Source organism: Schistocerca serialis, chromosome 2 (assembly GCF_023864345.2).
Source record: "Schistocerca serialis cubense isolate TAMUIC-IGC-003099 chromosome 2, iqSchSeri2.2, whole genome shotgun sequence".
Lineage (NCBI taxonomy): Eukaryota > Metazoa > Arthropoda > Insecta > Orthoptera > Acrididae > Schistocerca > Schistocerca serialis.
This window is the reverse complement of record NC_064639.1, coordinates 313208714-313230759: the sequence shown is the minus strand read 5'-3', so window position 1 is coordinate 313230759 and position 22046 is coordinate 313208714. Positions and strand designations below refer to the sequence as shown.

General features: G+C 42.0%; 1 protein-coding gene across 1 annotated transcript in view; it reads right to left on the bottom strand.

Moving 5' to 3' along the window:
• Positions 1-22046, bottom strand: part of LOC126457102 (protein MIS12 homolog) — a 40463-nt gene that overhangs the window by 11569 nt on the left and 6848 nt on the right. Inside the window, exon 2 of the mRNA XM_050093139.1 lies at positions 13231-13391. Coding sequence (XP_049949096.1) covers positions 13231-13391 — 161 coding nt within the window. The remainder of the gene's footprint in view (positions 1-13230; positions 13392-22046) is intronic.

The window sequence follows — 22046 nt, the reverse complement described above, 5'->3', positions numbered from 1 at the left end:
CAGTTTACAACAGAATGGAATATAGGAATGCCATCAACAAAATACAGGGATTCAAAGACCGAACGCAATCAAAGAAGACGGGAACAACCTGGTCGCAAGAACGTAAAGAAGCCCACTCAGAAAAAATGAAGAAGTACTGGGAAGAACGCAAGAAAAAGCACAAGAAATGACTGATGCTTAGCGTAGTCCAAAGTTGACTGTAACGAATAATAATAATAATAATAAAAAATGAGGTCAACCTACCACTCATCTTTATGTGTGGCACAGAAATTTAAGTAACAGCTCAGAGACATTACTATATTGACAGCAAAAAAATTGCAACACCAAGGAGGAGTTGTGTGTGACATACACACATAGTAGGGGTGTTTCTACATCTGAAAGATGATGTTTAATCAAATTTCACACCAGTCACATAAGAGTGGCACTAGTGGCACCACTATGAGGATGCAAATCAAGTTTGCTTTAAATACATGCTGTAATGGTTGTGAGTGTTAATCACCTATGAGATACGACACAATGAGTTGAAATTAGTCAACAATGCCTTTAAGGCGACAAAGACACAATTATCAACAGCTCACCGAGTTTGAATGAAGCTGTGTAACACGGCTACGAAAAGCTGGATGTTCCTTCTGTAATATAGCAGAAAGATTTGGCAGGAATGTACATGACTGCTGACAGTGGTCATCGCAAGAAGACAGGGCTCCAAACAGCCACGCGGCACTACTGAGAGGGAGTTCAGCATATGGCTCCACCGAATCATACTGCATCTCCACCAACAGTTGGCACTGCAGTGACAAAATGAACTGTTGTAAACGGTTACTTCAAGGACAGCACTGAGCCAGATGCCCTGTAGTGTGCATTCCATTAACCACCACCATTTGCACTTCAATGGTGTCAAGTGAGAAATGATTGCAAGGCAGGATGGAGGTTTCTTGTGTTTCTGATGAAAGCTGGTTCCACCTTGTTGCCAGTGATGGCTGTATGCTGGTTAGGAGGCCAGTTGAGGGCCTGAAATCAACCTGTCTGTGTGCTAGACACATGGACCTACACCTGGAGTTACTGTCTGAGGTGCGATTTTGTATGACAGCAGGAGCTCTAGTCGTCATCCCATGCTACCTGACAGCCAATTTGTATGTCATTCTGGTGATTCGACCTACTGCCTGCCACTTATGAAGATCATATCAGTATTCCAGGGGATGTTTTCCAATTGGACAATCGCCCACATACCGCTGTTGTGCTCTACAGAATGTCAACCTGTTGCCTTGGCCTGCTCAATCAAGTAAATATGGGACATCATCAGATGACAACTTATTGACCGACTAAGTGCAACATGCATGGAATTCCATCCCACTAGCTTACATCCGGCACCTGTACTACACAATGCATGAATGTTTGCATCCTTGTGTTCAACATTCTGGCAGCTACACCAGTTATTAATGTAACAGCATTTCACATTTGCAGTGGCTTACCTCATGCTTACATTAACCTGTGATCTTGCAACAGTTAATCACTTAAATACGTTAACTAGACAAATGTATTCCCAAAATTTAATTACTCTACACTAATTATTTTTTAGTGTACCAATTTTTTCCATTAGTGTATTTTTCAAGATATCTCTAGTTTTTTTATCTAGCAGCAGTAAATACATTCACATGCACAAAGCAGATACCCCAAATGCCCCCACCCACGGGCCATAGCAACACTGGCTAACTATGAGGAGTGCTCAGGCTGACAGTGGTAGGGAAAGAGGTTTGCAGTGTAGGACTAGGAAGGGGTAGAACTACAGGAGAGGAACAACTGACTATAAGGGAGTTGGGAGGATATTAACAGAGTTTTGCGCCATTGAAACTGAACAAACATGGAAAGTGCTGGATGTACAATCCTGTCTGTACAGTTGAGAAGAATAGGTGTTGCATGAAGAAGTTGATCCAAACGTCACAGGTTGGTTGGTTCAAATGGCTCTGAGCACTATGGGACTCAACTGCTGAGGTCATTAGTCCCCTAGAACTTAGAACTAGTTAAACCTAACTAACCTAAGGACATCACAAACATCCATGCCCGAGGCAGGATTCGAACCTGCGACCGTAGCGGTCTTGCGGTTCCAGACTGCAGCGCCTTTAACCGCACGGCCACTTCGGCCGGCAACGTCACAGGTCCTTACTGAACTAATTAACAGGTCCTTACTGAACAGGTCCTTACTGAACTAATTAACATTGTGGCGTGAACCATTTTCAGCAACTAATGGGCAAGTTTGAGGTCAGCCACAATCTGAAGATAGCTATTCTTGAGGACGAGTGGTGGTTAGTTGTCACTCCTACAGCTCAGACAAGAATACAGCACAAAATGGTGAGTGGGTGTAAAGGAAGATATCGTATCTGGGTCATCCACGACTAGTGTGGTGCATAAGTTAGATGGGTAATATAATACTATTTTAGACAGTGGGGTTGAGCCCATTTCCTAATGACACAAAGAGGCAGCTGAAGTTTCAATGAAGGAGGTGATCAAGTTTTTCAGGTCCTGGATGATTTACGGTGGTAAGAGGACTACTGATTGGTGACTGGTTAAGAAGGACGATGGATCTGTTGGTATCTGTGGCAGGGGAAAGCTTTTTGGACATTCTGGACAGGACATTGCCTGCAAAAGCTATGGCATGGTTATCAGTATACTTTGGTAACGCTTGCTTCCCGTTTCATATACAGTATCTACAGGAACAACAATGGTAGGATAGGGACTATTTACTGACAAAGTGACAGTATTCAAAATGGAGGGACTGATGGTGATTTGATATCAACAGAGCTGCTTTCTAGATGTTCATCTTCATATAATACATGGTTCCATAAAAATAATCCAGTTTCTTCAACAACTATATCAACAATATCCATGGCATTCTGGTAATATCACCATTATCTGCTCCTCGGAACTATGCAGGGGGCAACTATCTCCCAGTGTATCTGCCATTTTTGCAAATCCCCCAACCCTAAAATTCCGCTATTCCCTGGCCACACACTTACCCTCACCATTTCCTCTCCTATCGTTTTCCACACCATTCATCTCCTGTTCCAACCTTGTACCCCCTTCTTCTCTGTTCGGTCCCCATTTTGTTACTACCACTGAGAGCCACTTGTCAGCCCTCCATCTCCCATTACCTCCATACCCAGCCCTTGCTCATACACCTAACTTCCTCCCTGTTGTTACACTCACTTTATTTCCTCCAAACCTGTCAACCAGAGCAACCACTCAGAAACAGCACATATGCTCTAGATATGTGTGGGTACATCTAGCTGTTTATGTTGCGCACTTGAGAGTACAAAGAAAGAGTGGTAACTTGTGCATATCGGACCACTTCTTTCAAGTCTGACTATTACTGTGAAAAATGCTGAATTACATCATTAAACTGTAGGCTCCCCTATAAGTTCGAAGGTCGGAGGACGGCAAGGGCATACCACATCCAGTAATACAGCACTGTGGTGTTCAAATGCACCTTTGGGTTGAAGAAAACTTTACATGTGCCACGCACCAATGAACTACAGGTGAGTGATTGCCTTTTCTCACTTTGTTCATTATTTTTATCCCAGAATTTTTATTATTGTAATAAAAATGAAAACTGCTGCTCATTAGCAACAGACAGGAGGCAACCTCTGAACTGGAGGTTTCTTCATTTAACAAGAGTGAGAAATGTCAAAAGGAAGACTGTTAAGGTATTACTCAGGGAGCATTAATTTCTCTCATCTTATCCTCCTGTGTCTCCCTCGATCTGGGGCCCTGGGTGTCTTTCATACATCACCACCGAATAGTCATAATTTAACCAACGCTTCATCCTCTTTTCTGAAAGGAAGATGTACTAAAAGTTTGTCGATTAATATTCCTTGTCTTCCGCTGAATGGACAGCTGGATGAACGCTCATCCCCCCCACCCCCACACACACTATTTCTTTTCTTCCCCCAGCTCTTTTCATTGTGTGTATCGTGTCATAAACACAGAATCTGAATGTAAGGATGAAGGTATCCATCATTAGATTACATGGATTAATTTTAATTAAACTTCTAGCTCCAATATTAACTCCATCTATCCACTCTTTCTGCAAATTTATGATTGGATTGGCGTGACAGAGGTAAAGGGACCAAGCTATGAGTCCCTTCATTCTATATGCATCAAGGCTGGAAGACTCCGTAGAAAGGAAGGACACAGCAAACAACAAAGAAACAATAAAACCAAGAGAGAGGAGCAAGTAGAAGTGAGAAAAGTGTAAGAGGGTGGGCAAACTACTCCAATCACAAGACAGTTGGAGGCCCACACGACATGTTATGCACTGGGAAACACACCCTCTGCACGCGACTGGCACTTCCTCACCTTCCATTATCACAAGAAAACTTGCAACGAGGACATGCTGTCAAAATCCCAAGAAACAGAACAATGACGATGAGGCAGTAATGCAGTGACACATGGAAAGGAATACAAAGAATTAAAAGGGTTGGAAGGGCAGGAGCCAGACCAGATCACCAAGCACGGACAGCCACGGGCCCGTTGGGTCTGAGAAGGCTATGATGCAAAACCAATCCGTGGCCTCTGAGGCCAATGTACCCTACCTCACAGAGAGAAGTAGAAACCACTTTCACAGGCAACACATAAAACCAATTCATCTGTTGTTTTGGCACCATAGGAAACGTGTCAGCAAGTTAAGGTTTCACCATCAGGTGGCCAAATTAGGGCAGTCCATTAGGATGTGGGCCACTATCAGGCGAGCACTACATTGATGGCTGGATGCATCCTCATGTCATAGAATGTGGCTGTGGGTCAAGCGAGTGTGGCCACCATGGAGGTGACAGAACGGTAGATTCCCTGCGAGAAGTATGCTCGAAAGACTTGAGACATGCACATGATTCTCTTTGTTGCCCACAATTTCTTCTGAGAACCAGACCACAAGAATTGGTTGGGCTGTCACTGTACAACACTTCTGAACCTCAAAAAGCATCAAAAATGACCAGGAACAAGTGGTGAAAAACCATGGGGGTCAAAAGATTCTTTTTGTCCAAAGGACATGTCAAGAAAGATCCAAGGATGAGGTACGCACCATGGGAGAGTATGCAATTGCTCCTGTACAGGAAGCAATAATAGGGGAAGCTGGAGTTCGGAGTAGACACACTGTATGTGAACTGCAGTCTGCAAGTCTGCACTACAGCTGTTGTTACTGAGGCAGTGAAGAGTATTGAAGTGTAACTAGCACACTCACTTAACATGGTGAAGATGAGAAAGCCCTGTGAACTGGGCACTGAGACCATTTCCAGAAAGTGAAAGATATTCCACCATATTGAGCAACCGGTCGTTGAGGTCAAGTTCCAGTTGCAGATGGACATTACAACGGTGACAGACGTGCATGATGTATGTCTTGGCGTCTGAAAACCGGAAGTCATGGGTGAGAGCCCAGGACTGCATTTTTTGTATGACACCCTGCAGTTGGTATTCAGGAACACCTACAGCGGAGGGACAATGTTGTTGCTGTTGTTGTTGTTGTTGTTGTTGTCTTCAGTCCTGAGACCGGTTTGATGCAGCTCTCCATGCTACTCTATCCTGCGCAAGCTTCTTCATCTCCCAGTACTTGCTGCAACCTACATCCTTCTGAATCTGCTTAGTGTATTCATCTCTTGGTCTCCCTCTACAATTTTTACCCTCCATGCTGCCCTCCAATGTAAAATTTGTGATCCCTTGATGCCTCAGAACATGTCCTACCAACTGGTCCCTTCTTCTTGTCAAGTTAAGCCACAAACTCCTCTTCTCCCCAATTCTATTCAATACCTCCTCATTAGTTATAGAATCTACCCATCTAATCTTCAGCATTCTTCTGTAGCACCACATTTCGAAAGCTTCTATTCTCTTCTTGTCCAAACTATTTATCATCCATGTTTCACTTCCATACATGGCTACACTCCATACAAATACTTTCAGAAACGACTTCCTCACACTTAAATCTATACTCGATGTTAACAAATTTCTCTTCTTCAGAAATGCTTTCCTTGCCATTGCCAGTCTACATTTTATATCCTCTCTACTTCGACTATTATCAGTTATTTTGCTCCCCAAATAGCAAAACTCCTTTACTACTTTAAGTGTCTCATTTCCTAATCTAATTCCCTCAGCATCACCCGATTTAATTTGACTACATTCCATTATCCTCATTTTGCTTTTGTTGGTGTTCATCTTATATCCTCCTTTCAAGACACTATCCATTCCATTCAACTGCTCTTCCAAGTCCTTTGTTGTCTCTGACAGAATTACAATGTCATCGGCGAACCTCAAAGTTTTTATTTCTTCTCCATGTATTTTAATACCTACTCCGAATTTTTGTTTCCCTTACTGCTTGCTCAATATACAGACTGAATGACATCGGGGACAGGGTACAACACTGTCTCACTCCCTTCCCACTGCTTCCCTTTCATGATCCTCGACTCTTATAACCGCCATCTGATTTCTGTATAAATTGTAAATAGCCTTTCGCTCCCTATATTTTATCCCAGCCGCCTACAGAATTTTAAAGGAAATATTCCAGTCTACATTGTCAAAAGCTTTCTCCAAGTCTACAAATGCTAGAAATGTAGGTTTACCTTTCCTTAATCTTTCTTCTAAGATAAGTTGTAAGGTCAATATTGCCTCACGTGTTCCAAAATTTCTACAGAATCCAAACTGATCTTCCCCGAGGTCGGTTTCTACCAGGTTTTCCATTCGTCTGGCTCTCCCAAGGCCGTCAGTTGTTCCAATGGAATGTTATCTACACTCGCGGCCTTTTTTCGACTCAGGTCTTTCAGTGCTCTGTCAAACTCTTCACGTAGAATCGTATCACCCATTTCATCTTCATCTACATCCTCTTCCATTTCCATAATATTGTCCTCAAGTACATTACCCTTGTATAGACCCTCTTCCACCTTTCTGCTTTCCCTTCTTTACTTAGAACTGGGTTTCCATCTGAGCTCGTGATATTCATACAAGTGGTTCTCATTTCTCCAAAGGTCTCTTTAATTTTCCTGTAGGCAGTATCTATATTACCCCTAGTGAGATAAGCCTCTACATCCTTACATTTGTCCTCTAGCCATGCCTGCTTAGCCATTTTGCACTTCCTCGATCTCATTTTTGAGATGTTTGTAATCCTTTTCGCATGCTTCATTTACTGCATCTTTAAATTTTCTCCTTTCATCAATTAAATTCAATATTTCTTCTGTTACCCAAGGATTTCTGCTAGCCCTCGTCTTTTTATCTACTTGATCCTCTGTTGCCTTCACTACTTCATCCCTCAGAGCTACCCATTCTTCTTCTACTGTATTTCTTCCCCCATTCCTGTCAATTGTTCCCTTTTGCTCTCCATGAAACTCTGTACAACCCCTGGTTTAGTCAGTTTATCCAGGTCTCCTTAAATTCCCACATTTTTGTAGTTTCTTCAGTTTTAATCTACAGTTCATAACCAATAGATTGTGGTCAGAGTCCACATCTGCCCCTGGAAATGTCTTACAATTTAAAACCTGGTTCCTAAATCTCTGTCTTACAATTATATAATCTATCTGATACCTTCTAGTATCTCCAGGATTCTTCCATGTATACAACCTTCTTTTATGATTCTTGAACCAAGTGTTAGCTATGATTTAAGTTATGCTCTGTGCAAAATTCTACCAGACGGCTTCCTCTTTCATTTCTTACCCCCAATCCATATTCACCTACTACGTTTCCTTCTCTCCCTTTTCCTACTACCGAATTCCAGTCACCCATGACTATTAAATTCTCGTCTCCCGTCACTACCTGAATAATTTCTTTTATCTCATCATACATTTCATCAATTTCTTCATCATCTGCAGAGCTAGTTGGCATATAAACTTGTACTACTGTAGTAGGCATGGGCTTTGTGTCTATCTTGGCCACAATAATGCGTTCACTATGCTGTTTGGAGTAGCTTACTCGCACTCCTATTTTTTTTTATTCATTTTTAAACCTACTCCTGCATTACCACTAATTGATTTTATATTTATAGCCCTGTATTCACCTGACCAAAAGTCTTGTTCCTCCTGCCACCGAACTTCAGTAATTCCCACTATATCTAACTTTAACCTATCCATTTCCCTTTTTAAATTTTCTGACATACCTGCCCGATTAAGGGATCTGACATTCCACGCTCCGATCTGTAGAACGCCAGTTTTCTTTCTCCTGTTCACGACGTCCTCTTGAGTAGTCCCCGCCCGGAGATCCGAATGGGGGACTATTTTACCTCTGGAATATTTTACCCAAGAGGACGCCATCATAACTTAACAATACAATAAAGCTGCATGCCCTCGGGCAAAATTACGGCTGTAGTTGCCCATTGCTTTCAGCCGTTTGCAGTACCAGCACAGCAAGGCCATTTTGGTTAGTGCTCCAAGGCCAGATCAGTCTCCCCACCAACGGCAAGGTCCACGGTTCATGCGAGGGGGGAAGGGGGGGGGGGGGGGGGGGGGGAGACAATAGTAAATGTGAAAATCATCAGTTTACATGGAGGGCAACAGTGTTGACCCACAGTTGCAGCTAAAACACTGAAAGCTACTACACAAGGGGCACACTCAATACAGAGCCCTCGGGTACCCCATTCTCCTGTGTATGGTGGGTATCATGGGAAGCATCAATGTGAACCTGGAAAGCACAGCATGACACATAGTTCCAGAGAAAAATCCAGAGCGGGGCCCCGGAGGCCCTACCCACGGATGAAAACAAGGATGTGATGACACCATGCGGTACTCTAAGCCTTTTTCAAGTCGAAGAAGACAGCAATAAGGTACTGATGTCAGGCAAAAGCTGACTGGATAGCAGACTCCAGGCAGACCAAACTATCAGCAGTAGAATGGTTTTGGTGAAAACTGAACTAGGACAGAACAGAAGACCCAGAGACTCAAACGTAGTAACAATGTCACTGGCTCATCATATGTTCAAGCAACTTGCAGAGAACATTAGCGAGACTAATTGGGCAACAGCTGTCCATCTTAAGGGCGTGTTTACAGTTTCAGTATCACAATGCTCACACTTTCTTGACACTGAGCCAAGAAATCACCCTTGCTTCCGATACAGTTGAAAATGGCAAGGATGTGGTGTTGGCAATCCAGTAAGTGTTTGAGCATTTGGCTATGGATGTGGTCTGGCCCTGCAGCCCTATCAGGGCAAAGAGCTTGGTCACCGATTTCCCAATCACCAAACAGAGCATTATATGGCTGCACATGACATGTTGCAAAAGGTAAGTGAATTTGCTCCAGCCCGTTTGAGGATATGAAACACAGGCTGATAATTCTCAGACACAATGGCTCAAGCATAATGTAGAGTAAAATGTTTGGCGACAGCATCTGGGTCAGTGTAGCGAACACCATTCAGGGAGATACCATATACACCTGTGGTGGACTGGTGTCTACAGAAGCATCAAATCTTTTCCCAAAATTGAAAAGGAGGGGTATGTAGTTTAATGATAGTAACATGTTTCTGTAATTTTATGAGGTCGCAGACCCAGGCACAGAGCCAATTAAAGGCAATGAGGTGCTCCATCGATGGATATTACTTATGGCACTGGACAGCCCCGATGGAGGGATCTCAAGGAATGGCAGTTGCTAAGTCTGCTACTGAAAGAATGGCTATGGTTGTGCTCTCACCAATCGCATCAATACCCCCACATGGTGGTGTGATTATGGTGACGGCAGAGGCAAAGGCATCTTGGTCAGCACTTTTGGAGCCCATCTGTGTTGACACCCAGGTGACTGATACTGAGGAAGGGAGGAGACGATCCAAAATCACTGACACAAAGGTTATCATGGATCGTCCAAAAGATGGAGCGGAAAAGACCAGGGCTGCAAATGGAAAGATCAGTGGCAATAAGATGTGTGAGGGGGCACCAGTATTCAAGAGAAGGACTGAGCTCTGTGCCGAAGTTTCGATAGCTGTACCACAGCCAATTTTCAGTAGCTTTACTGCAGCCAGTGGTTGTAGTTTCATCCCAAACAGTGTTGTGGGAATCGAAGTCACCCAAAATGAGAAAGGGTGGGGGAGCTGAGAAATCAATGCAGAAGACATGGTCTGAGACACATCATCATAGAGAGGGCGATATACGTCACAGATGACAAAATTCAAAGACCATCTCACACAAATAGCCATAGCCTCCAAAGTCTTATCAAGCTGCATGGGTCTGCTGTAGATGGAATCCAGAATGCAGATGCAAACTCCATCCAAGGCCTAGTTTCCAGAAGGGCAACGCAAATTGGTATTCAGTGGGGATGTGAAGGGATCATGGAGGTAGGTCATGCCCAAGGATTACCTGCTGCCACTAGGAGGGGGGGGGGGGGGGGTTATCCAGTACCATAAACGTCACCAGGAACTCTGCCTTGGGTACTGTGGTAGTGTCCAGAGAGCTTGATGACACAACAAAGTCGATAATGTGAATTGATACCACAGACATTAGCAAGGGCTTGCTGCAATCTCAAATGAAGACCTCACCCCCATTTCAGCACAGCAGTGCCGTTGCACCAGAGGTCAAGTACGCAAGAGCTCAGCCCAGTTCGTGACCTCAGCTACAGCAGTCTCAAAACATAGTGTAGGTCCAAGTTCTTAAGTTTCTGATGAGGTGTGCCTCAGCAAAGTTTTAACATTGTGCATCAAGAGAACAGTTTGCTAATTAGTGCATCAAATGATGCTTTGCTAGTCAATGACAGTTTTAAATTATCCAGTACTCCTGTGGCAAAGGAGTGTGTCAAAGTTAGGTAAATCTTTTATTCATCTATGTAATTATGTGAATTAATATTCATTTGTTCTAGTTTGATGAGCCTTCTCCCAGAACAATCAAAGGAACCACATTCATGGCTGGTCAAAAGTAGTTTCATCTGGTCACAACAGGTACAGAGTCAGAGTCTCGTGGCACAATAACCACTTGAACCTCCTCTGTCGAAGTGGGCTTCTTTTTGTCCCACTTCTCACTGGATGGTTTCAGTGTCTGTGACAGTTTGTCTGCCATAGTTTCAGGGACAAAAGGAGGAATATGAAGCCCTATGACCAGCAACCCATGGCTCCTTCAGAGGCTGGCTGGTATCCGGTTGCAGATCAGCAGAATCCTGGGAAGTATCCAGGAGAGGTAACATTGCAGGTCACATCCCTCAGGGTTGTAGTAATTCTTTCCTTCAGAAGAAATTACTGAGACCATGCAAACACCAGTGAAAGAAAGTTTACATTCCTTTATTTGCGAATCATCTGCATGGGTGCCACTAAATCCAAATGGGGGCTCGCCCCACGGGTGCCACCCAGCCACAGCAATCTGGACAGTTAACCACTGCCTGCTATCCCTGCTCACTGCATGGTCAAGGGGTTACCTCATTGTAGGTACTTGATGAACAACACCCCTCCCCCCCCAAAAAAAACAACAACATAGGATGGCTACTGTTACTGTGTTGGGTTCATTACTCTATCCAGAAAGGAAGGGTGCCAAGACAGGAAAGAACAAAAGTTGGAAAGTACAAAGTACACTGAAATGTTTGGCCTTCCCAACAAGATTCAACTAACAACAAACTTTGGAAGAGGAATGGTAGGACAAATTCAGCAAAGGGGACCATGTAGTGAAGGATGGAAAGTTTTATAGCAATGGGGTGATGGGGGAGAGAGGGGTGGTGGGAGGGTGTTTAGGTCACCTATTGTAGAATATTTCCAGTTTTATGCTTTTAGGATTTTGCTCAACAGCCAGTTTATTTAAGAGTGTACTACTCAGTTGCTGCCTCATCTTCTATTTATTCTTCTATTTATTGCAGATCTCTTTGAAAATAAAAAGAAGTTCCTACAGTTTCCTCATTATGGCAATAAATATTTTCACTTGTCCATCAAACTCTCTTGCTAGTCTGAGTCAGCAGTGAAAGCTACTATCTCTTCCCCCTCCCCCTCTCCCTCCCTCCCTCTCTCCAAGGGCTGTAATGCACTAGGCAGTCTGGCTGTGGCTGCTAATAAAACAGTGACAGTTCATTGCAGCCTATGCACTAGGAAACCATGATCTCCTGTGTGCGGCAGCCATCAGAGCATGTTTTGTTGCACAGCAGCTGGTTGGCTCCGCACAGTCAGTTGTGAGCAGGTTGTCTTGTGGAGAACGTATGCGGCTGCCTTCAGTCTACGCGCACTTGTCAAAGCAGACAGACCTGGTTTGCATCCCGCAACAAAATTCGCGATGATTCTAGACTGCTTGAAGAATCTGGGCAAATTTCCACTTCTGGAGGGAAGTACAATGTGTCTTCAAATTTACAGTCACCTCTTTCTCACACATAATTACGTAAATCCTTCTCGAACATCCACTAGTCGATGAAATATTCTTAATTTATTTACCAGAACGATAACTGTGCATTCTACTGAGACAGTTGGTATTAAAAATATGAATGCATTAAATTTTCAATTATATCAACTGCCTCGCCACAGATGATGGTGTATGGCATTGGTACTCCATTGTTTGATATTGAGCTTTTCTCCGATACTAGTAAATTTTAATTGGCGAGTTTTTCATGCAAAACTGAATGCTTAAAAATAGATTAGTCACTACACATTCCATATGCTTGCCCATCTATGTATGCCATATGCTTGCTCATCTATGTATGTGTAGATATCATCTGCGTCAAATAAAGAAAGTAAAATGACAGAAAAATAGTTTTTATAATTACATTAAAGTGAGCCTGAATAATGTGGTTTTGGGTTTATTATGAGACAAAAGGTAAACAATTACAACACCCTCTACATCCATTTCTCTCGGCTCATTGGGGATGACTGACCGTTAGCTGTCTGTTCATTCTGGTTAACTCAGCTAGGCTACTGCAGCCTCATTGCCTTGTGAGCTTTAACCCTAATGGTACTCAGGAGATTCCATATTGGACTCATAAACTGCCACAAGGAAGTAATGAACTGCACTAACAGATCACGCATTCTTGAGTAATACTAATTCAATACCTCAAAAACTCTTTTGGAAACTCTTGTGATAAGTAGTATAATGGTTTAAGAATACGTACAGAAATTAGTTGAGCAGGTAAGTTATTTTCTTAACTCTTCCTTACAACAATAATCCACAGTAAAAAATGCATTAATTATATTTCTTTCATCTTTTTATGTTACATCCTAAAGCACATATTCCCAGTATTTTATATTATTAGATAATGACTAGTTTTTCCTTTTTTGTTTACCTAATTAAAAAGTCATTTTATAAAGAAAATTAGAAATAGAACACACCTGCAAATCATCACTATGTGCTTGAAGAGCACATTCACACTTACGGATCAACATGTCTGTTGCAGATTTAGCTTCATTTTCATCACATCCCCGTTTCTTTATCAAGGAATCTTGTAAACTTGTTGCATGACTACTAAAAATATCATTTATGCAGTCCTTCACTGAAATTGCAAAACCATGAAACACATTACAAATTGTACCATATTCATGACACACAAGAATGTAAACATTTCTTGACAATTTTAACATCTTAGCAAAAACAGTGCTATTAAAGAAAAGCATATTCTCAGATTAATGAAGGAAGCAATTACCTCGCTGTTTCGTCCTCTCCCCCATATCAACCAATCACATTAATTAAGAAACGGAAAGGTTTGGTTACATCTATATTTTACAAGCTACTTTACAGAATGTTGTGGAATGTATTTTTAACACCTCTTTCCTGCTCCAGTCATGGAAAGGAAGACTGTAAGTAAGCCTAAATATGAGCACAGCTTTTTCTGATTTTCCCATTACAGACATTTTGCGAGATGTATGTAGGAGGAAGTAATATATTGCATTAATGTACTTAGAAATTTAGCAGTACACCTCTTTATCATACACAACTCTCTTGTAATGTCTGCCATTGGAGTTTGATGAGCATTTCCAAAAAACTCTGCAATTCAAATGGTTCAAATGGCTCTGAGCACTATGAGACTTAACATCTGAGGTCATCAGTCCCCTAGAACTTAGAACTACTTAAACCTAACTAACCTAAGGACATCACACACATCCATGCCCGAGGCAGGATTCGAACCTGCAACCATAGCGGTTGCGTGGTTCCAGACTGAAGCGCCTAGAACCGCTCGGCCACACCAGCCGGCCTCTGCAATTCATCTCCTCTATTAATCCCAGGTAGTAGTGTCTGAGACTGACAAGTAACAGTCACAAATTGGTTAAGTCTTTTGTAAGCCATTTTTTTCTTGAATGAGTTCCATTTACATATCTTCCCAGGAATAACATCTGCTTTGTCTACAATTTGTTTTCCATTGTTGTTACACTTTAGGCCATTGCAGACAGACCTTCCTAGAAGTTTTCATTTGTGCTGTTTATGGTGATTTATACCAAGCAGTAATGGGGTACGCATGTGCAGTACCCTACATTCTTTACATTGAGTTCAGCTTCCAATATTTGTGTCCAGTCCTCAGCATATCTTCCTGCATTAAACTACATGAACTGTTGTCGGATCTTTTTTTTTATATCCAACAGTATCACCATGAAGCTTCATACACACCTTAGGGTGCTCCAGAAGTTACTTTTACATTTATTAAAAATGGTGTGCCAAATTCTATTTGCTGATGTGTGAACAGACTCTTCCAACGTATACAACTGATGAAAAGCTCTCACATTTCCAGCTGGATCATAGTGTTCAAATATCTTTATTTAACACTGCCACCTGACTAGAAGCTATAGAGCTTTCATCAAGGGAGAATTGAATTTTTCAAGAGCTTTGTTTGCAGAATCCATACAATTTCTGATTGAAATTTTTACTCTCAGAATAAGCCCTAACAAATAACCAAAAATTTTTTTTTGTAATTTTGTAACAAATTGAAATCAGGAGGTCCCAAGTTAAGGGGAGCCGGAACGAGGAAAATGACAAAATTAACGTTTTTTGTTTCATTTTCGTTATAAAATTATTTGGTGGTTTCTGAATAAAACAAATCAAGTTTCACCCTTCTAACTGTGTTTTTTATCATTGCAAAGTGGACGTGCCGCGTAAACGGTTGTAGCGAATTTGGTGCGTCACCTCTGATGGCACTGCTCGCTGGCTGCAAGCAGGGTCTCTTTGTGGAATTAGACAGTGTTTTGTTTTCCAACATTGTATGGCTTTATCTCTGTGACATTCATATCAGTAAACATAAACGCTATACCATGTGTGTTGACTGTGGAGTTTGCTTTGTGTTGTTTAGCTGTTCAATTTTGCATATTTGACGAATTTTGCACGTACCTGTTTTAGGTATTTGGTTTGTGGATATCAAATTACCCCATTTCAGCAATCGAGTGTTTAAGAATAGGCATAATGAGTGGAAGAAGAAATCTTTAGTTGTTTCGTAGGGAGATGCTGCTCAGACTGCTTCATCAACTACTCCAAATGAATATGATAGAACTTCTTCCAGCAAGAAACTTTGTGACAGCAAAGAAAAATTTGAAAACTGTGAAAGTGACAGTAATGATGTGAATGAAATAATTAACATTTCCTTGCTGTCTAATATTTTGAAACATAGCATATTATGCCAAGTTTGCAAAAAAAGAGGACTGGAATTGAAAATAACTTCACACATTGGTTTAGCAAGTAAAATGTTATTGAAGTGTAACAAATGTGCTGCAGAAGTTTCGTTTTCTAATTCTAACAGTACTCCTCGTAGTGGTAATAGTGGAAAGAAGGTGTATGATATAAATGTTAGGCAGTGTATGGCTTGCGTTGCATTGGCAAGGGCAGTGCTGCATGGGCAATGTTATGTGGAATTATGAACTTGCCAAAACCACCAAACAATTTTGGATTTTATAATGAATTGGTGAGATCTTCTGCTGAAGAAAGTTGTGAAGCAAATTTTCACGTCACAAGTGGAGCGATGGAAGTAGAGGGAAGTAGAGGGAGTGAAAGGAATTTTTTCCAGATCACAGGAGTGGTACAATGTATGATACACTAACTATCTAGGAGATGGTGATTCTAAGGGAAATAAAGCTGTAGAGGAACTCGAACCTTATGGCAATGAAATTCACATTAAAAAACAGGAGTGCATTGGACATGTGCAGAAGTGCATGGGGGCTTGCTTGCACAAACTAAAGCAGACATTAGGATCCCAGAAGCTTAGTGATGGTAATACCCTTGGAGGAAGAGGAAGATTGACAGATGAAGCAATTGATAGATTGCAGAGATATTATGGGTGTGCAATTAGGCAAAATACAAGAAGCATTGAGCATATGAGGAGAGCAGTATGAGCATTATTTTTTCCTACTGCATCAACAAATGAGCACCCACAACATGCACTGTGCCCCACAGATGATGACTCATGGTGTAAGTACCAACCAGGAAAAGAATATGCCCATAAAAAACAGTTTGCCAAATGCTGTAATTGATGTAATTAAGCCCATATTCAGAGATTTATCACAGCCAAGTTAATTGGAAAAGTGTTTACATGGGAAAACACAAAATCCAAATGAAAGTGTAAATAATTTAATTTGGATTAGGATTCCCAAAAACAGTGTTAGTACAGATAAAAAACATTGCATTTTGGACTGTATGGTGTAGTGGCAACATACAATGCTGGAAACATTATAAAATGTGATGTGCTGAAACATTTAGGTTCCCAACCAGGACACAACACCATTTCCACAATGTGCCTAGTTGATGAAGAAAGACTGAGAGGTGCAGGAAGAAGAGACAAAAGCTTACAACGTGCAGCAAAAGAGAAGAAAAGACCAGTGAAAAGGAAACTAACACTGGAGAAAGAAGAGGATTCTGATAATCCATCATATGGGGCAGAAATGTATTAAAAAACTTTGCAAGCCATTTCCTGCAACTTTAAAATTTTCATCTTTGAGGAACATTTTCTCAAAAACTGCTACTAGTATATCAATGAAATTTATACACAATATTGTTTACTTCTTTTCCTTCATTTTTATAACAAATTGTAAAAAAAAAAAATTGTATAATTCCAGAGTTATAGAAGAAAAAGTGCAAAATTTTAGAGGAAAAAAAAGCATGTTTAAAAAAATTGAAAAACAAAAACCAATTATTATTTCTTAACCTGGCACTATAACTTTGTAGAGAAATATTCACTGAACAAGTAGCCCAAATTTCACAGCAATATGTTAAATGGTTTTAGAAAAAATGTTCCTTCTATCTGCTAAAATTAACATGGAGGAGATGGATCGTTTCGGTTCCCCTTAAAGGGAAAAAAAGATACTTTCACGAATCAGTGAGTATAATTCTATGGTCACCTATATAGAATAGGCAAGAAGATAAAAAAACAAAATTTTAAACTGAGCCTTATTGATCCTTTCGCAATCCTGGGCACCCCAATGTGGCTGGTTACAGTGCCCCCACCGAAAGTATCTCAGCTGTTCAATCAATTGTCCATAACCTAGCCTCCCACATTAAAGATACCAACCACTTCCTGCAATGGCTCTCTCCTACCCCCACACCCTTACCTCACGGATCCCTACTCGTCACTGTAGATGCAGCCTTCTTATACACCAACAACCCTTATGTCCATGGCCTTGCAGCAATTGTACAGTACTTCCCCTAACACCCTGCAGATTACAAGCCCACCACTTAATTCCTCATACAGCTAACCAACTACATCCTAACCCATAACTACTTCCCTTCGAAGGAAAGGTATACAATCAAATTCGTGGCACAGCCATGTGCACCCACATTCCACCCTCCAGTCCAACCTCTTCATGCGCCACTTACAGGAAACATTCCTAGCTTCCCAGAAGTCCAAACCCTTGGTCTGGTTCAGGTTTATTGATGACATCTTTATAATCTGGACCCATGGCCAGGACACCTTAGCCTCATTCCTCCACAGTCTCAACACCTTCTCTCCCATCCACTTAACCTGGTCCTCCTCCACCCATCGTGCCACCTTCCTAGATGCCCATCTCCTCCTCCAGATGGCTCCATCCACACCTCAGTCCACATCAAACCCACCAATCACCAACAGTACCTGCACTTTGACAGGTGACATCCCTTCCACACCAAAAAATCCCTCCCACCATGCAGCCCGGTCAGCCATGGCAGACGCATCTGCAGCAATGAGAACTCTCTCATCCAGTATGCTGAAGGCCTCACAAATACAACCGATCTCCCATGCCCTATCCACACACACATCTGATCCTCACATCCATTCTAAGAACCAACCACAAAGAAGTGCCCTCCTTGGCACCCAGTACCACCTGGGACTGGAACAACTGAACCACATCCTACGTCAGGACTTCGATTATCCATCACCATGCTCTGAAATGAGAGATATCTTACCCAAGATACTTCCATCCCCTCCCAAAGTGGTATTACGTGGCCCACCCATCCTCAACAACATAGTCCATCACTATGCCACTCCCACCCCATATCTCCTGCCACAGAGATCATTCCCCTGTGGAAGACCCAGCTGCAAGACCTGTCCTATCCACCATCTCCTACTCCAGTTCTGTCACAGGCTTACCCTACCCCATCAGGGGCCATTCCATCTGTGAAAGCAACCATATTGTATACCAGCTCTGCTACAACCACTGCACAGCATTTTACGTTGGTATGATAACCAACCAGCTGTCAACCAGAATGAATGGTCATTGTCAAACTGTTGCCAAAACAAGGTGGACCACCCAGTGGCACAACATGAAGCAGAATACAACATGTGAGAATCCAAAGGCTGCTTCACAACCCATGCCATCTGAATCCTCCCCACCACCACCACCAGCTTTTCTGAGCTGCACAAATGGGAGCTATCTTTGCAGCACATGCTTCGCTCCCATAACCTTCCTAGCCTGAACCTAAGGGAACTTGCTGTCCCCCTACCCCACCAAATAGAGTATGTGTGTGTGTGTGTGTGTGTGTGTGTGTGTGCGCACACACACCACCACTTTCCCATTACCGGTGCCCAATGCGTGTCAGATAGTAGTGTGCTGCCATCTCATGCCCTAGTCTGTGAAATCGGGTGCTCAGCCGTCTGCCACATGCCTCCTCTACCTGCATCCCTAGCTAGCCCATGGATGACTCCCCGCTCTCCCAAGAGTCACTTCCCTGCAACCCCCCCCCCCCCCCCCCCCGACTCCTGCCTCTCTCCATCCCTTACCCTGCCCCACACAGCACCCACACCTCATCCCAGTACACTCACCAGGCGCCAGGAAAGAGCTGGCAGTCAAATCAGCACAATGTAGGGAGACAGGCGCCCGTGTCTGGGCGTGCATGCGTGCACGCACGCGTGTTTCTCCTACAGCTTGAGAAAGGAATTCCATTTGGAAAGCTAGTAAAGTAAAGCTCTATACCTATCCTGTGTGCATCTGACGATGACGCAGTGCTTCTGTCTTTAGGTGAGCCGCCTCCTTCATTCCTACATCTACATCTATGTGATTACTCTGCTATTCACAATAAAGTGCCTGTAATTCAGTATTTCAATTGCTCAGATAATCTGCAATCTTTTTCCTGCCACACCTAATAAGCAAAAATGTTGTACAACCTTTTTTAGCATTTATTTTAACTTATGTAATCACTGATTCTACATGGACTTTAGTCTTACAATCAAAAATCCAGGACTGTTAGTTACTGGGTAATCTAAGATAGTGACCTCACTGATCTGTTCTATGATGATGCATGTTCTCTGACATCAATGTGGCTAATCTACTTTCTATGATCATTGCATGTAATGCATTTGTGGGGGGAGGGAGTGGGGTTGAACATCAAATGTACTCATCTAACTGAGTAGGCTCTTGCTATAAGCAATGGAGGTAAAGAAATCCAATCCAAGATCTAAGTATTGTCTGAGCAGGACTATCTTTGTTAAATGCTCCATTCAGTTCCAAACCAGAAGACTGCAGTTGGTTTTGGATACAATGCCATGGACAGTGAGTTAAGCCATCAAATCTGTGAGGCAAGCTGTTATCACTTCATTCAGCCATCTAAAGGAACAGAGACAATCATACTGAATGCACACTTTACTTCCTTTCCCCCCTATCTGCCAGTTCTTTTCTGAGGGACCCCATTACCCACCAAATCTTGGAGCCACCAGTGACAAACATAACCATTCTCTGTATTTATCATGACATAGCAGGACAATCGGCCACAGGCCCAAGAAAAAAAGGCTTCATGTGCTGGTTCATGTGATACAAACAATGGGCAGCACCTTTCATCTGTCATTAAAGAATAAGGGGACAGCCATGTGGCCAGTACTCACATTTGCCTTCTGCCCAGTGACATGCAAACCCACCATTGTCCATCATTTATCTTTGACATGAATAATGAAGATCCAGCCAGATCTTGCACATCAATAAGTGCAGCAACATCAGGATTCCTAATGGATTCCAGAAGCACCAAACCTTGCACTAAATGTACCTGCAGTTCTAGGCACTAGCCTTAATCCTACTGACCATGGCAGACATCGGTGCTAGCTGTTTCTCAGTGCTAGACAATTGCCCTTTGGTTCCAAACAACAAGCACAGCCCCAATTTATTTCCTGAAAAGGAGAATACTATAATAATAAAAATGATGGCACTAACCCAAACAGCTAAAAGCAGACCACGACAACAAGAGATCACAACGCACTACAAAAAGGCAGCCACTAAGCAAAGAAAATTATTGTTACTGCCATTTTAGTTTTATTACTACCATCAAAATGAAAAGATAGATTAGTTTAAAGTGGCCCCCAAGCAGTCAATAATATTGTGTAATATTACTGAAGTGCTCCTTAGACTGTTCAATAAAATGTACAATTATAGTTCAGAATGTTTGTGGTAAAGACATTGTTGCCTTGCTAACTAGTCTATTTTGCTGGGAAGGGGAAGGATTCATGGACAAAAAATTGATACAAGGAGCATCAAAGATTCACTAATGAAACTTGAGAGAACTGAGGTTGAACAGAAAAAAATCATAGCATTTTACATGTTAATGGCCCAATATTTGATACTTTATACAAAATGGCTGTAACCATGACCAAAAAGCCAAATATTCCAATGAGACACAATTCCAAACCAGCACCTATCTATTATGCTACAATATCTGGTTACTGGCAATTCTTTCTATGGCTGGCCATTCTTGCAGATCAAAGTACTGGAGACAAAGCTACGGAAATATGTCATGCAATACTATGTGCATCAAAGGATTGTATTAAAAAAAAGAAGAATCAGGTGATATAGTTGTATGCAAACAGACTTTGGTTGTTAATATTCTGTAAATACACAAGGTTTCGTGTAAATTTCAACAACCAGAGAGAATGGGTCAAATTAATCAAAATGTTGATGTAGCCTCAACAACACTTTCCTGTGCAACTGAAACAGTCACAATATGCAAAGTCAAGTCAAGGAAGAATCATTAAACAAAATGACAACGTGAAAGCACATGTCGATGCGCCTTGCAGGCATCAATGGGTGCAATATCAGAAAATTAAAAATAATTTGCAAATTTGATCTGAGATACATACATAGCATGCTTCAACGAAGGTGATGTGTAAAAGCAATGGGTTCAAATGACATAACGATTACATCGAGTGAGGTGGTTTGGAGTGCCACTGGATACTATGCACATTCTTCACATTTGCATATGAAGGGGGATCTTAACACACTGTGGACAGGTTCTGAGTTTACTCGAGTTTTCTATACGCCATCTGTAGATGCCACCTGCTGTGATATTTTAACCACTTTATCTATTTAAGTATTTACATCAGAAGTCAATGTATTAAACTTTATTGCCTTCATGTACTTTTTGCTTACTTAGCATTTTGATATGTCAAACAGTACCCTTTAGTCTCGACATTCCTCCTGCTTTCAGAGAAAGTGCTATTCAAGAAATGAACAAACGTGAAATACTTTAGGAGTTTTTTGACGACAATTACCAGTGACGGTCACCTCACTAGAGCTGCAAAGAAATGTAAAATGGCAGTGTTTTCAAGCGACTCCAATAATAATGATGAAAGTGATTCTGTTCTTGTAAGTGATTCGTTCTGTAATAATGAAAACCTGTTTGAGACAGAACCTGAGTCTCACTCGGACACTGTCTATGACAGCACACGAGTGAGACACTGGCACCGTCTCTAATGTGTTACCACCAACTGCTGCATCCAGGA